This window comes from Folsomia candida, unplaced genomic scaffold (genome assembly GCF_002217175.1).
Source record: "Folsomia candida strain VU population unplaced genomic scaffold, ASM221717v1 Fcan01_Sc001, whole genome shotgun sequence".
Taxonomy (NCBI): domain Eukaryota; kingdom Metazoa; phylum Arthropoda; class Collembola; order Entomobryomorpha; family Isotomidae; genus Folsomia; species Folsomia candida.
In genome coordinates, this window is record NW_019091193.1 from 4,616,430 (window position 1) to 4,633,060 (window position 16,631).

The 16,631-nt window shown below is 38.8% G+C and overlaps 1 protein-coding gene across 4 annotated transcripts; it reads left to right on the top strand.

Annotated features, from left to right (window-relative positions):
* The first annotated feature begins 422 nt into the window (after positions 1-422).
* On the top strand, positions 423-4,564 carry LOC118434040. 4 transcript variants are annotated; one of them, XM_035846717.1, is made up of 8 exons: positions 423-994; positions 1,314-1,581; positions 1,667-1,745; positions 1,806-1,925; positions 1,989-2,195; positions 2,505-2,758; positions 2,845-3,047; positions 4,263-4,564. In XM_035846717.1, exons 1-7 carry the CDS (start codon positions 569-571, stop codon positions 3,015-3,017), a joined length of 1,527 nt encoding a protein of 508 aa, XP_035702610.1. In that variant the 5' UTR covers positions 423-568; the 3' UTR covers positions 3,018-3,047; positions 4,263-4,564. The 4 variants fall into 4 exon arrangements, with proteins under 4 accessions (XP_035702610.1, XP_035702609.1, XP_035702608.1 ...); XM_035846716.1 differs by having other exon boundaries at positions 2,845-3,022; XM_035846718.1 differs by adding an exon at positions 1,106-1,199 and having other exon boundaries at positions 865-994; positions 2,845-4,564.
* Positions 4,565-16,631: the final 12,067 nt, after the last annotated feature.

A 16,631-nucleotide genomic window follows, 5' to 3' on the forward strand; every position in this document is an offset into this window, starting at 1 on the left:
ATTTATGCATATGTATGAATGAATGCACAATTTATTAAGTAAATATGATTCCCATCCTGCCATAAAGTCTAAATTTTTCAAACTCCAGAGAAAAAACGTTACATTAATCAAAAGCATTTTTACCCCATACCCTCAATACGGTTAACAATGGCGAATGACATTGCAGGAAACGAGATCCATTCACATTTTATTTTTTCACCCTCTCTCCACAATCATAAGTACGTATGTACATACCTATTTTGTCTGCGCAGTTAATTTTTTCTCCATGTTTTTCTTAAGTGATTACGAATTTTAATAATCAAATGAATAGAATACCTGCCAGGAAAAAGATGACTTTAAGAAATATGCACAATAGACAACCAGCAGGGCATAATGTACCTCAACCTCACTATTTAGTGAGGTTAAAAATAGTTTACTCTTACATATGATAGACCAACCACCATAGTTACTCCGCCACGTAAAATTTCATGAAATCGGTGATCCTGCCGTCATATTTGTTCAGCATTGGGACCTGTGCACACACATTTACTTAATTAATTTCCAAAAATATTTAATCAATTCAGTAACCATGCAAATATCTCCGTCCGCCAAATTAAGGCTGTTATTCGTTTACATCATAACCGGAATAATTTTAGGGTTGCCATTCATAATTTATGACTACCCGCAAGAAACGTGCCTCGTGACGAGTAAATTTCCAAAGGATCAGAATAGCGAAGAAGAAACAAGAAAATACAGGAAATCGACAACTTTGAGTAAAAGTGCGATCGCGCAGAAGTTGTTTGAAATAATTGGTCAGTGGCAGAATGGGGTCGTGACATACACGGACGAGAGTGAGGAGGTCAACGACTACGTGGACAATGAGGTCCAAGGCTATAACAATGAAACCGTTCCGGACGATTGTGACCTGAGTGAGATTGAGAAATATTCACCGTTTCTTGTGAGTGATGAAGACGTCAGGAATAGTGTGAATGAATGGCTGGGGAAAAATGGGAAGGTGAGAGATGAATTTTTATGGAATTTTCATACAAAAATCTAGTTGGTCACTAGTTACTTAAAGTAGAATTATTGTTGCGGGTCACCTCATTGGCATATTTTGGCACATTAGCGAGAGACGGCTTATTCCACATGGAAAGCCCGTATGGTCGAAAATGGGCATAGTGAGATTTATGGAAATGAGATCACTCGCATATGTGTTCTATGTAAGTAATGGAAAAAAATTCTCACAAATATCGTCGTTCCTTGTTCAAAATATGTATGCATCTTTAATTAAAAATTAAACATTAATAATCAAAATTAGCCCGTTCGATACTTAGCCGACAATCCTGAACCGCGTTCGTCTCACCAGAATCGGATATGGGAACGATTGGTTCCAACTTTTGTGCGCAAGCGTGGTTTTCGCGACGTTCGGGATGCTATGGGAAGGCCACTCGTTCCACGGATGGGCACAGTTCTACTTCGTCTCTCTCGAACTGATGCAACGGGTGGTGAACATTGTCCAAACGACGACTTTTCACTGGGACTTTGCCTCCGTCCTCTTCAGTGACCATCACCCCCACTACCTCCAATACTGCGCGTTAGTTGGTAAGTAAAATACTTTGAAATTTCCCACTTTAAATGGAAATTTCTTCTGAAATTAATTTGACAAGTTTTTGTCTACTGGTTTCAGACCTATTCCGGTATTACATCCCCCTGTCGCAACTGTTCTGCTTAACCGCTCTCACCTACGATGTGTATCGAACGTTTGGGTAAACCCCGAATTTAAATTAGGATTTAATCGAGATTTTTTACCATGCCGTAAATTTCAGGAATGACACCCTTGTCCCGGATAAGCGCAGGGACAAGCGATACATACACTTCGCCCTGTTTGGCGTACTTCTCCCCGCTTTTTATACAAGTCTTGGATTCATTCTGCATAAAATAGCGACGTATGTAAATGCATGAGAAATTAATGCAAATTAGCATAAATAAGTATGTGTCCATGTTTCCAGGTCGGGAAGCTATCTTTGTCACCCATCGTTCGAAACATTGTCAGACCTCTTGCTCTACCTGGTTTATCCGTACTCGCCTAGTGGGATTTTGATCCTTTTGAACATTTACTTCATCTCGTGTACTCAAAGAGAACTTAGGAAGATTATGAGGGAATGCCGCGTTGTAAGAAGACAATGTACCAGGTCAAGCTTCAAGCCAACTTATAGGTGAGTTAGGCAATAAATTTATGCATGTAGGAAACACGGTCGATCCTGTCAAATTTTAAATCAACTTGCGCTAGTTTAATCTGGATCTTAAAATGATTTCTTAAATATCTTTACAATTTTAATAATGCAAATTATAGATTAAAGATAATTTTCGAACATAGGTATTTAGAGTATGTATATAATTCCGGAGCAGGATTATAGGTATCTTATTGTCCCAAAATAAATTGAATCCTTGAATGTTCTAGAATTAAACGAACCAAATAAAATATACTTATCCTACAAAATTTACGGTTTCTTAATTTTCCCCAGGTTGAACCTCTACTTGAAGTTGTTATGGGCATTGTCTATCCTGACGGTCATTTTGCGCCCATTTTCTCGAACAATGATGGCATTCGGAGTACATTTGGAACGATACGATGGGGGCTATTCAAACATAGTTTTGTACATCGTGTCCCGTACACACAGCTGCATCCTACTTCTGGTCATGTGCAATGATTCTCCTACACGGGCCAGATTGGAAACAGTGGAACTAAATTTGATGAACTCCCTTCAGAAAATAAATGGTATGCATATTCGCACGAAATAATTGCATGATTATCATTTTTATGAAGCAATTTAATTTGACACTGACACTTTTTGTGGGTTTAAGCGCCCCATGGAGAAGAGAAATTGGTCAATTTGATGTTCAAAATGCGTCAATTGCTTGCCTCCTGTGGAATCAAGATGAGATTGATTGTGACGAAATTTCTGCTTCATTTGTATAAAGGGTTAAGGTTTCGAATATGCTGTAAATTTCGCCAACGAGACAAGGCTTCAGTCTAGATGATGTAGTTAAATATATTTTAATATTTAGTATGATTATTAGGGTTGCCGCGGGTAGCGAAAATGCTACCCGTTACCCGACCCGTTACCCGCAGCACAAGTACCCGTACCCGCACGGGTACCCGTGCGGGTACCCGTTACCCGCTACCCGTTATGAGAATTAAGAAAAATCTAACCCAACTTCAGAATAAATTTGATTTGATCAATTATTTGTTCGTTTGGGTTGACACATATGTACTATGCGATAATGCTATGCAAGTAATGCATGAAATAATTTGCTCGTAGAAGCCACTCGTTAATTTTGAAACCAAACTTTTTGGCTTACATTGGATCGTTTTTCAAGCTATACCGGTATGAAGCATATTGCTTAGCGATTTATATATATCAAAGAATTCAGCCAAAAAAATTGGAATTATATGACACTTATTTTTCCGTTGAATGACCCGCTTAAAGGAAACTATTGGAGGGCAGAGTTCAAAGTCCAGCATGGTTTTAGTCCAGTGGAGGAAAAAGATACAGAACATTTATTTAAAACTAAACTTTGCCGCTAATATTATACTTTGAATGGGTCATTCAACGGAAAGGTAAGTGTCGCGCGATTCCTAATTTTTAGCTGACTTTTTGATATACTCCCTGGGCAATCTTGGTATAGCTAGAAAACGGTTCAATTTTTAGTTTGACTTTTTCAAATTTTAATTTAAATGAAGCTTTTGTTCAAAAAATTGTCTACAAATAAATTTTTTGCTTTCAACCGGATTCAGGTTTTTCATCTTCAACGCACAAATTAAAATCTCGTCAGTCTTACATACATAAATACACACAAATGCAAGTCAAATTATTACTGATATTTTAGAGGAGGCAAATTATGCTTCAGAAGCAATAATTTCTCCGCATTTTTGGGACGTGAAAAGCATTTGAGGCTGCGTGGGGTTCTGTGACCTCCTAAAGAAACTCTCGTTATTATAAACGCCGCTTGCTGGCAAATGGCAAGTGACAAGTTTTGAAATGGATAAATAATAAATTACCGCTTTTGTTGGTAAATGGACCAACTTACTGCTAGCTTTCTTTGTGAACTGATTTACGTCGAAAATTAAATAAAAACTGAACTACCCGTTACCCGTGCGGGTAGTTCTCGCTACCCGCAGATAACGGGTACCCGCAAGAATCGTGCGGGTATGCGGGTAACGGGTACCCGACCCGTTACCCGCGGCAACCCTAATGATTATGTACTCATTTTGATCGTAGTCACGAAATGCCTCAGTGTTTTGCATGACAACTCATTTAGCAAGTAGTTTTCGAATGTTCTCAACACATTGTAGCAAGTTTGCAAACAAAAACAAGATGATTTTCCAGTTAAAAGTTTCCCCAGGTCTCGCAAATTTCGTGAAACTTTGCAGTTAGTATGCTATTTGTAAGCTATGTCAAGGTTGTCGTGACTATATTATGCCCATTATTTTTTATGGAATGATTGATAATAAATGTATTTTAATTATAAGTGAAAATTTTTACATGAAAAAATATTAAATATACAACTACTTATTAACAGATATATGTATGTACGTATGGAAAGTTTAAGTAATTTAAAGACTAGGAACATAAATTTCCAGAAAAAATAAAACAATCGCAAATGCTAGAAAAATCCCCATCAAATAGAAAAGTGAAATAATTTGGACCGTAAATGCTACCGGATTCATGCCATTATTTGAAACGCTATTTAAATGCATACCATTTCCAGCTTGCTTTCTGTCACCGTAATACCAAGATCTGACCAACTGATATATCCCAGAGTGATACAATGACTGCAAATTTCTGTACAAATAGCCAGACTGGGCTCGCGTGTACGGAGAAATAATCCAACTTGGCTTATCCACATAAAAATTGTCACTGCCCTTGGCAAAGGTCATTTTACACTCTGGCACACATTTTCCGGATTCTTGCTCAAAGTAGTTTAAATATCGATTCATTCCTAAATTGTCTGTGATAAAGGCCGTTTTATTGCAATTGGACACAAATTTAAGAATACTCTTCAAGTTATCGGGATGATAAGCAATGAGTGCGTTCCGTAAATCTAGTAGCTTTGTAGACAGGTCACTTTTGTCTTGAATTTCCCGTAGCCTAGCTAATTCTTCCATAAATGGGGCCAAGCTAAGGTTATATCCGAAATATGAATTTGTATTGTAGGTGTCGTTATACGTCGTGATTGCTACGGTGAAATTGGTCAGGCTTGAAATATTGGTGTACGTCGAGGTGACGATGGATACTGACGTCATTTCGTCACATGTTAGTATCGTTTTGTATAAATTATTTAGGAAGAAAACGACCCATAACCAAATCCCAAATAGGAAATATACCACCGATATCTTAATCTTGGATAAGCCTGTAACTATTCCTAATTGGATTCCAGGACCATTTTCGAGTATTTCGAGGGAAAAAGTTTCGAACATTTTGGCGGCTTTTTTAAAGAAATTTGATCTCTGATCCGACAATGCTATTATAGTCGACAGCAGAGTAAAGATGATTAAATCAATTCCATAAATTATCCATATTTCGAATTCTAACGGATCTAATAATGCACTGAAAACGTTGGAATTTTCGAACTTCTCCACTTTCTCCACACCATCACAACTGATCAAATTGAATGTTTTCGGTTCTTCAAAGATGACTTGGATTTGGTGAAATTTATCCCGATTGATGTACAGATATGCCAAATACGGCATTTGTTTATAACTTGCATCGTCCTCGACTGACGCGAGATATTTTTCGCCCGATAACCTCCTGCTTATCCCATTATCTGTCCCATTATGAACAATGCTCAGGAGACTGGTAATTATTCGGGTAAATCCTACCTTTAAACCATCCTCGTAAATTTCCACCTTAAACGGAGAAAATACTTGGGGTGAGTAAAATCCGAAAATTCTTTCCTTGCGGGACATACTTTTTCCATCGAATGTTTTGATAGCGACGGAAAATAAGGAATGTTTTCCATCGCCAAGAATTAAATTTTCATGCCCGTCAAGAATTTCCTTGGTTAGAAGTGACGACGTGTCAAGGAAAATGGCCACGTGGACTTGCAAATGGGCGTGACAAACACGACAAATGTAAATTACTGTTTCTACACTGTCGAGATATTCGACGACATACGTTGTCGATAAATAGTTATCGTCTGCATCATCTTCCCGCGCTATGAAACCGTGGTCACCATACATTTCTCGAGTTATGTAAATTGCGTAATGTGGTTCTCCAGAAAACGTTTCGAGAAGGTTTGTCCAGGACCAGACTCTGTTTACGTCTGTGTGCAAGCCAATCCGCCATAATACGAACTGGAGTAATCGACCGGAAGGAAATGCTGAGATTTTCCGTAATTCAGGCCAAAGAATGAAGTACGTGACACAATGTAGTCTTCGTCTTTTGTGGTGGGTGGATATGTTGGCGTTTGAATTTGCGAGAATCATGGCGTTATTGTTGTCGGAAATGGGAGGTTGGGTTGATTTTGAGGTGGAGAAATCGAAAATGGTTGTGATACAAGAAAACGAAAAACTGTGGATTAAATTGGTCAGTGGGTGTTCTACTTGTTGAGCGGTGACCATTCCGATGCTGGAGATGATGGAGATATGGATGGATAACATTTCGAAATGAGAAGCAGTTTGAAAACTTGTATTTTATTTGGAATAGATTTGAAATAATTATTCGGTAGAATATTTGGAATTTTTGCACTTAGCTTGTGAAAGAATTTATCGACGTTTATACATATCAGTAATACCACTTTAGTTTTTGACTGAGTTTACTTATTTAACATGCTGTTGGCAAATTCTAGCGTAACATATATGTACCCTACATGGTTTCAAGGACGCGATAGTTTCTTAATATCTGACGTCTCTTAAACACGAACGAATATTTTTATCAAGTGTGGAACTTGACAACGTCTTTATTGAAGGAGAACAGTAAGAGTAAGGTCACTAGGTCAGGTAAAAAACTGTCGAAACATATACTTACCTACATTAAATGTTTTATCGAACTTATTGTCAATCAGGAGAAAGTAGAGAACATACCTATTCGATAAGACATAAATATACATGCTAAACCTACACACGTACGTATGTATATATATGTACATACATATGTACATACGTTTAATGTTTGCAAATTTCTGAGCTAATCGAAACTCTATTTCAAATTAGTGCTGAATACTAATTTGGACAAGAAATAATACCTTCAGGTTATGATCGGACTAATGTTACTGTTTACATACATTTACAAATAATCAGACCTTGATGTTGGATTTTTTCTTGAGGGGTGGCCAATAAATGATGGCATCGGATTTTTTTCAAAACACTCTGCTTATGTATTTACATTATTTATTTTTGATTGATGTGAAGAGTACTTATTTGGTAAAAATATGTAACTTTTACATAAATGTAAGTGTACAGTGTACACTGTACACATATTAATTAGGTATGTATGTAGATATGCTTTCGACTATTTTTTAATTTTTTTTAATGTTTGCATTTGACATTTTAACCGTGATTTTGGAACCTTCCAAAATTATTAGGTAAATAAAAGTATACACATAAAGAAATGGTAAATCATCACAACCAAGAATTGTGCAGTGGGTCGTGTCCACAATTGAATTTGGCGCTTGAATATTCGCAGGAGTCTCACATTGCCCCATATTTATTTTAGTTACCGGCCAACGCCACCTAGCGGAACTTTGAGCAACCATTTTGCATTTTTCGGCGCTAGGGGGCGTTCTTCGCCGAAAGTACAAAAACGTTCTCAAAACGTTGCCTACACCAGAACAACCAGTGGCGCCCCGAATTGGACGAGACTTGAAATTCTCACCCGTGGAGTATTTACGTGACCTCTAAGCTCGGCACATTCCTTAAAATTGTTACTCAACCTGGGACCTACACATTAGAGTTGTAACTTAACCTTTGACCTACGCCCTTAGAGTTGTAACTTGAGGGTGACATGGAAGGCGCTTCTACCTTATGAAATAAAGCCTCATGTTTGCCTAGAGCCCGCAAAGCGGGCTACGGAGACTAGTAATAAAGAATACCAAAGCTCTTCTAAATAACGGAGATATGTGGTTAATGAAATATATGAAAATGAAAAATTTCATCATTATGAGCAGCATCAAGGGTGTTCGCTGCTATGTCTCTCAGTTGCGAAACGCAGCCAGGTTGCCGTACCGGAACTATGAACTTGGACCCTTGCCGGGCCAAAATTCATAATTTTGGCTGTAGGCACCTGTCTCTGGCTTAATTGACAATTCTTAATAAAATAATACAATTTTGTAGTGTTTAAAAAGTATAAACTTCGAATTTAAGAACAATTTTTTTAATTCGAAAAAAATATTTTAAAAAAAATAGCAGTTAGTGTTTAAAAATATGTTTTAAACACTCCAAAATTGTATTATTTTATTAGGAATTGTCAATTAAGCCAGAGACAGGTGCCTACAGCCAAAATTAAGAATTTTGCCCGGCAAGGGTGCAAGTTCATAGTTCCGGTACGGCAACTTTGGCTGCGTTTCGCAACTGAGAGACATAGCAGCGAACACCCTTGAGCAGCATGGTTTCCTGACAAATGTAATTGTCTGCAAGAATTAAAAAGCCAGAAATCTGTCCTCTAAATAAATAAATAAATAAATTCTTTCTTTCAAAACCAAGTAAACATGTAAATCCGGGTGGTCATATTTATTTAAAACCGTAGATTTTCTCACACCTGCCCTGGTAAAACAACACGGCAAATAAACAGAATTATGTTAAACTAATATTTTATACCCAAACTAGTCTCTTAAGCCCGCAATGCGGGCTCTAAGCAAAACAATTTTATTTAGCTTAGCGATACAAATTCCTGCTGAGTAATTTTTACACATTTATCTTCACACAGAGCAAAGAAGCGTTGACTTGATTGTCACGGTTTATAGCACGATCTTTAATAATAGACTTCACAACTCTATTGGTGTGACAACGAAAAACGTGCTGTCAGGACTCTAAAGGGTGTGACCACGAAAAACGTTCAATCACAACTCTTAAGGGTGTGACCACGAAAAACGTTCAGCCACGACTCTAAAGGGTGTGACCACGAAAAACGTTCAGTCACAACTCTAAAGGGTGTGACCACGAAAAACGTTCAGTCGCGACTCTAAAGGGGGTGACAACGAAAAACGTTCAGTCACAACTCTAAAGGGTGTGACCACGAAAAACGTTCTGTCGCGACTCTATGGGTGTGACCACCAAATTTGTTCAGTTACTACTCCGAAGTGTGTGACAACGAAAAACGTTCAGTCACGACTTTAAAGGGTGTGACCACGAATAACGTTAGGTCACGACTCTAAAGGGGGTTACCACGAAAAACGTTCAGCCACGACTCTAAAGGGTGTGACCACGAAAAACGTTCAGTCACAACTCTAAAGGGTGTGACCACGAAAAACGTTCTGGCGCGACTCTAGAGGGTGTGACCACGAAAAACGTTCTGTCGCGACTCTAAAGGGGGTGACCACGAAAAACGTTCAGTCACAACTCTAAAGGGTGTGACCACGAAAAACGTTCTGTCGCGACTCTAAAGGTGGTGACCACGAATAACATTAGGTCACGACTCTAAAGGGGGTGACCACGAAAAACGTTAGGTCACGACTCTAAAGGCGGTGACCACGAATAACGTTAGGTCACGACTCTAAAGGCGGTGACCACGAATAACATTAGGTCACGACTCTAAAGGGGGTGACCACGAAAAACGTTAGGTCACGACTCTAAAGGCGGTGACCACGAATAACGTTAGGTCACGACTCTAAAGGGGGTGACAACGAAAAACGTTCAGTTACGACTCTATAGGTGTGGCCAGGAAAAACCTTCGGTCACGACTCTAAAGGGTGTGACCACGAAAAACGTTCAGCCACGACTCTAAAGGGTGTGACCACGAAAAACGTTCAGCCACGACTCTAAAGGGTGTGACCACGAAAAACGTTCAGTCACAACTCTAAAGGGTGTGACCACGAAAAACGTTCAGCCACGAGTCTAAAGGGTGTGACCACGAAAAACGTTCAGTCACAACTCTAAAGGGTGTGACCACGAAAAACGTTCAGCCACGAGTCTAAAGGGTGTGACCACGAAAAACGTTCAGTCACAACTCTAAAGGGTGTGACCACGAAAAACGTTCAGCCACGACTCTAAAGGGTGTGACCACGAAAAACGTTCATCCACGACTCTAAAGGGTGTGACCACGAAAAACGTTCAGCCACGACTCTAAAGGGTGTGACCACGAAAAACGTTCAGTCACAACTCTAAAGGGTGTGACCACGAAAAACGTTCAGCCACGAGTCTAAAGGGTGTGACCACGAAAAACGTTCAGTCACAACTCTAAAGGGTGTGACCACGAAAAACGTTCTGTCGCGACTCTAAAGGTGGTGACCACGAAAAACGTTAGGTCACGACTCTAAAGGCGGTGACCACGAATAACGTTAGGTCACGACTCTAAAGTTTAGCATTGTTCTAACGTTTTAAGAGCGTTTAGGCACTTAAAGCAAAATCCCGCCCTCTAGCGCTGAAAAACAGCCAACATCCGATAGGTGTCAACTACATTAAGTGCCAAGTTTAGGGATTGTACGCAGGTCGCAGGTCATATGTCAAGTCCAGGGGGTGTGCCTAGGTCACAGGCCAAATGTCAAATCTAGTGGGTGTGCCCATGTCATAGGTCAAGTGTCAAGTACAGTGGGTGTGCCCAGGTTACAGGTGAAGTGTAATGGGTGTGCCCAGGCCACAGGTCAAGTGTAGTGGGTGTGCCCAGGTCACGGTTCAAGTGTAGTGGGTGTGCCCAGGTCACAGGTCAAGTGTTAACTCTGTAAAGTGTCAACTTTATGGGTTGTTCGCAGGTCGCAAGTCAAATGTCAAGTCCAGGGGGGGTGTGCCAAGGTCAGAAATGTCAAATCTAGTGGGTGTGCCCAGGTCACAGGTCAAATGTCAAGTCTGGTTAGTGTACCCAGGTCACAGGTCAAATGTCAAGTCTAGTGGGTGTGCCCAGGTCACAGTAAAGTGTCAAGTTTAGGGGGTGTGCCCGTTCGTTTGATCAAGTCTCGGCAGATCTAAAGGGTGTGTTTCGTTGTTATCGTGTTCGTGAACGTTTTTGAAACGTTTTGACACTTTAGCGAAAAACGCCCTCTAGAAACAAAAAATGAAACATAGTGACCCAACTTCCGCTAGGTGACATTAGCTTGGACAATGTGAGACACGTGTGTAACCAAGCGCCAAGTTCAACTGGTAACACACACCACTGCACAATTCTTGGTTCTGATTATCTACTCTAATAAAGTGTTAGTATGATCCCTGGGTCCCTGGGTCCGTCTTCGCAATGCAAATTGCCCCATACAGTAGACAAAGAAGGAAGCGGAGCAACCACTGCATGCATGCACTGCACTGCATGAATAAATGAATACATGAACATGTACACCCCACATACATACATCACTCATCAATAGTGGTTATCATGATAAGTGATCGTGATAAACACTATTAATTAATTATTTTAGTTTGAGAAACTCTACCCACAGCGAGTGGCATGTCAATTCGAATGTATTTTTGACGCTGAATCCAACGCCGTCAATGGTTTTGACCTGCGAGGCCCCCGTGACCTCGCCGTGACCGTGGTGTCCAAATCTGGCTTATTCGTGATGTCGCATATCAATTCGAATGTATTTTTGACGCTGAATCCGAATCCGTCAATAGCTTGGCGTTAATTGTAGAAGTTAACGGGGTTTATGGAACTTAACGGGAGCGTGAAGCGTGGGAATTTAAATAGTTAGCTATGCAGTTACTCCCACGCGACGGGAATTTAAGTAATTAGCTATTCAACTACTCCCACAGGGGGGAATCAAATTTTACTGTGAGTCACAGTCTGTGACCAGGTTAATTAAAATGCAGTATGACTTGGGCAAACCCTCAGTCTGATGTATGTATGTAGTATGACAAAGTCTCCACTGGGAATTATTTAAAATATAGTATGACGGATTTTTCGCTTTGGGCACACCCCCCACTGGAACTCTAGAACCCGGCCTTGGCCGGGCTATACGCTAGTGATACATAAGTTAGCAAAGTATCTAACCTACGTATTCGTATTCGCATTCAAATTCATCTACATAAATTCATCTACATAAATTCATCTACATAAATTCAAAAGGTTTACTTATTTAGCGTTTGAATATAAGCCAACCTTGAAATATAATTTTATAGTGTCTGTCGACCTCTTTCCATATAATTTTCGCGACCTTGCAGCAGGTCACCCGTAGCAATCAGAAATCCTGTCGAAAAACCTACCGGATGAGGCTTAACAAACATTTAGAGTTAAACGTACGAGTTTTTGTTGGAAGTTAATTTAATGCACTTTCTCCTATGTTTTGTCTGGCATTAACGTTGAATTAATGATAAAGTAAATTGAGGGTGAAATTACCCAAAATGCTATTTATCAGTTACTTCTTCCCATTCGAGTACATACAGCATAGGCTAAAATATTTCGGTCAGTTACCAATTTAAATTGCAACAAAACTAACAAAAGTAAAGATACAAATTATGCATTGAAAAACTGATTTATAATTATGCAGTTTTCTATGTATTTTTATGTCAAGGATTCGACAAGTCTACGTAGCACTGGATATCAGACACCCTAATCTTCCAGAATTTATCTCTATTATTTACTTCAAAATTTTTTTAGCTTTTAACTCAAATTTGACCATAACCATAACGTCATTCAGACAAAGAAGGTCTTACTTTCAAACATGTCCAAGTAACAAGGATCAAGTATACCCTGTCCCAGGGTACGTTAGACAATGATCCAAGACCTGTAAGGTTCGACCTGGTTAGAAGATTTTTATAAAACCTTTGGAGTAATGTAGGTGGGAACCATATCCGTCGGTTTTTGTTGCGGAGGATTTGTCTGACCCTCTTCTTCGCCACGAATTACAATTTTCGCACCAACCTTCAAATTAGCGATTTTCCACTCACTTGAGAAATGTCCTTCCCGAATTTTGGTCAATAACGTTCGAATTTTTCCAAGTTTTTCGCCAAGAAGTGAAGGTTAGACTATGTTCTTTGGCACAAGGTCCAAAATTTATAGATTAATCATAAATAAGGGACATTTGTGGGGTTGGCTGTTTTAAGGGTATCTTACTCAATGTTAACCGTCGCATGATTAACTAGGAATTTTGCAGAGGATTTAGTTTGCAGATACAACTTTTGTTGATAATCTACATTGGCAGGACTGCCTGCGTGAAAAAATGTGTTTCCCGAAGCCCTTAAGGGATCAGTGTCGACGTAGGTCTCGTCATCAGTGATGATAATTTTTAATGACATTTATCGACACATTTTTTTGCAAAATTTTTGGACAGTGATTTTTTGGTCTTTAACGTACTTTGGGCAACTTAATTTATTTTTTTCTGTAATCCCCGCTTTATTAACTTTTAGGTTGCGCAACAAACTTTTTGAAATTTTCAGTACCCGGGCAGCGGTACGATTTTACGTGGAAGAGTTGGTGAATAAGTTTTTTATGACTTTCACTCTTTTGTTGGTGACTATGACGAGAGGTGGCCTAAAATTATTTTTGAATTTCGCTTTTTGGCATCCTAATGCTTCGAAATATAAATGTAGATATTCGTTTTGGGATATTCTACCGTTTTAAAGTACGGTCACATCTCTTTCGATTCATTTCAAGCGACGATTTTATAGTTGTGAAAAATTCGATTCTCGAGGCTTTCACTTTGACCCTGATTTCTATTGAATTTTGTCATTTTAACAAAAAATGCTTTGTACCTGCTGGTTGCCCTTGAAATTGCGTATCAAAAAAATAATATAGCTTAACAACAATCTCCACTTATTGTGAAGTATAGTTTAAAATCCAACTGTCTAATAAAACCTGGGACATGCCTTAACTGAAGTAACACAACTCTCTTGTAATCTGCTAAAAATTCCGTTCTAATACACAAGTTCTTTCTTAAATAATTTGACATGCATGTTAGTTTACTAACCAACATGTTGACTTTGCCAAAACGACCACCAATAATTGCCGTGGTATAGACCCTCACTCCATTCGACGCTTTGAAACATTTCGTTAAATTCAGTGACTGGTTGTACTCCCAGCAGTTAACTTTTAACAGGGCGTCATGGGAACCCAAGCCCACGCCAAGAGCAAAACTGATCCCGTGGTACTTTCTCTCATTTCTTTGCGCCATGATTCTAACAAACTTTTACTACATTCTGCTCAAACAATTGCTTTCGCACGAGAAAGATCCCGACGTTTCTGTAGCAATGAATTTCATCCTCCTAATGTCATGCGCTGCTCACACTCTTTCAACTTCAGTTTTTTGCACTTATCACTCTCAAGCGGACGAGCTTTGCTTCGTGCTTGGAAACTTGTGGAGAATTGGGGGTAAATAAATAGTAATAATATTAATTTCTTTAATGACTAGACATTTAGCAAAAATAGGTTCATACTCCTCAGATATATTTATGTGCAAGTACGAATGCATTATAAGACATTCTTAGGTAGGGCAAGGCTTGTAAATTTGTCGTCGTTCGAATCAAAATTGTTGATCATACTAAACACTTCGATTATGTAGCCAATCGTCAAATTGTAGGCTAAGGCGCTGTTCGTAAACTTCGTAACGCTGGCCAGTATGGACAGGATAGGGAAAAATCCCTATCTTCCCATAGTTAGCCAGCGTTACGAAGTTTACGAACAGCGCCTAAGGAAATTATTGCACTGTGGTGCACATAAATGGATACATGAAATATCTACGTAGTTAAATGCGGAATAACTCCTGGAATGACCTTATTTTCAGGCATCTCGAAACAATCGGCTAATCTGGCTGGCGTTTTTCTCCACGGACTTCTAACCAACATTATTACTACACCGCTAAGTTGTAGTATTATAATAATTCTACGCCCAAAACTGGATCCTACTTACCTCTGGTTTCGCAATGTTACGATCATCTCGTCTTCTTTCCTTCACACTTGCCTAGCAATGTTTGGGCTTGCAATTAAAGGAGTTAATGTATTCTTATTGATCCTGAGGACATTGGAAAAGATAACTGCGATCGGCAATACAGGATCTAATTTTCTAAATATTGGCAGATACGTTATCAACATGAGGACTTATCGTCAACTTGAGATAATTAATCAGGTCGTGAATCAAATTATTTGGTACATGTTTCCCGTTTGCACGTTTTTAATGGCTGCTGCTGCTGTTATAATGGGATACATGATTATCAAAATGACAGGGAGAATCCCATACGTTCTTGTAGCGGCTGAGATAATGCTGACCTTAATAATTTTTTGGTTTATTCAGATTGCATTTCTCCTCATGGCTGATGTGATGAGGAAGTCTGATAATTTTATAAGAAATTTAGAATTACAGGGATATTCAAGGTACAGAAAAAGGCAGCTGCGTAGTTGCAGACTGCTTAAAATCTGGGCAGGTTCATACTTTTTTATACACAAAGGTACCCGCATTACGTTGCTCGGCTTAATTGCGTATTACATAATGTCATTGATAATTTCCGTATAAAGTGGAAGATTTCTTTTAATAGGTGTCATTTTAATCCGTAATTTTTGACTTTTAATCCCTAATCCACAATCCCAAGTAGTTTGGAAAAAAAAATTAATCCTCAATCCTAATCCCGGAAGCCATTGATTAATTGTAATCCATAAGATGGGATTAAAATGGGATTAAATCAGCTCCACCTGTTGAAAATTCTTGGAGACCTTGCCAATTCTCCTTTTGTTTCAATGAGAAATATGTTTCCCATACCTATCAACGATGTATTTACGGCAATTCCATCATTGTATTTCACAAACAACAATTCGATATTATAAAACAAATGCTCATGTATTTAAAAACATTTGATTAAACTTTATCTGTTCAAGTTGATTTTAGTTCGGTGATAACTTAATAAGTAAACTTACTTTATGTGGCTAATGTGTACAGTACATATTTTTATAACCGTATAATAATAACCTATAGTGGCCAGTGGGAGTGCCCACTAACTCTCAAATACTCTCAATGATAATCAAATGGAGACTTGTCACTTAAGCGACAACTCGCAATTTAGGTCATTATTTATACGGTCATTAGGTTACGGTAGAATCCATATTGTAGGAGAGAATAGTGGAATTTGGTGGTTGCAAAAGAGAGCAAGGATAGGAAGCAGGGCGGTTAGCCTAGTGATAAGGTGTTCTCCCGGCATGAGAAAGACGTGAGGTTCGATTCCTCACACCACTCTTCCTTCTTATTTTTGCTCTCAACGCGTATGCAATGCAATCCCCCGAAAATCCCACAATATTCAATCACACTGTTTAGGGCTTATCAAACAATTTAATTAAAACATTGGAAACATTAACTAGATACAAATGTGATCGACGATAAATACGATTTTAATCCCAATCCGGGATTAAAATTGGACTAAATTAATCCTAATCCCTAATTCCATTGAATGCCTCGAGAGATTTAATCCCAAATTAATTTTAATCCCGAGTTAATTTAATCCCTAATCTCAATCCTCAATCCCGAATTTTTAAAAATCAATCCCTAATCCTAATCATTAATCCCACTTTCGTTAATCCCAAGACTCTG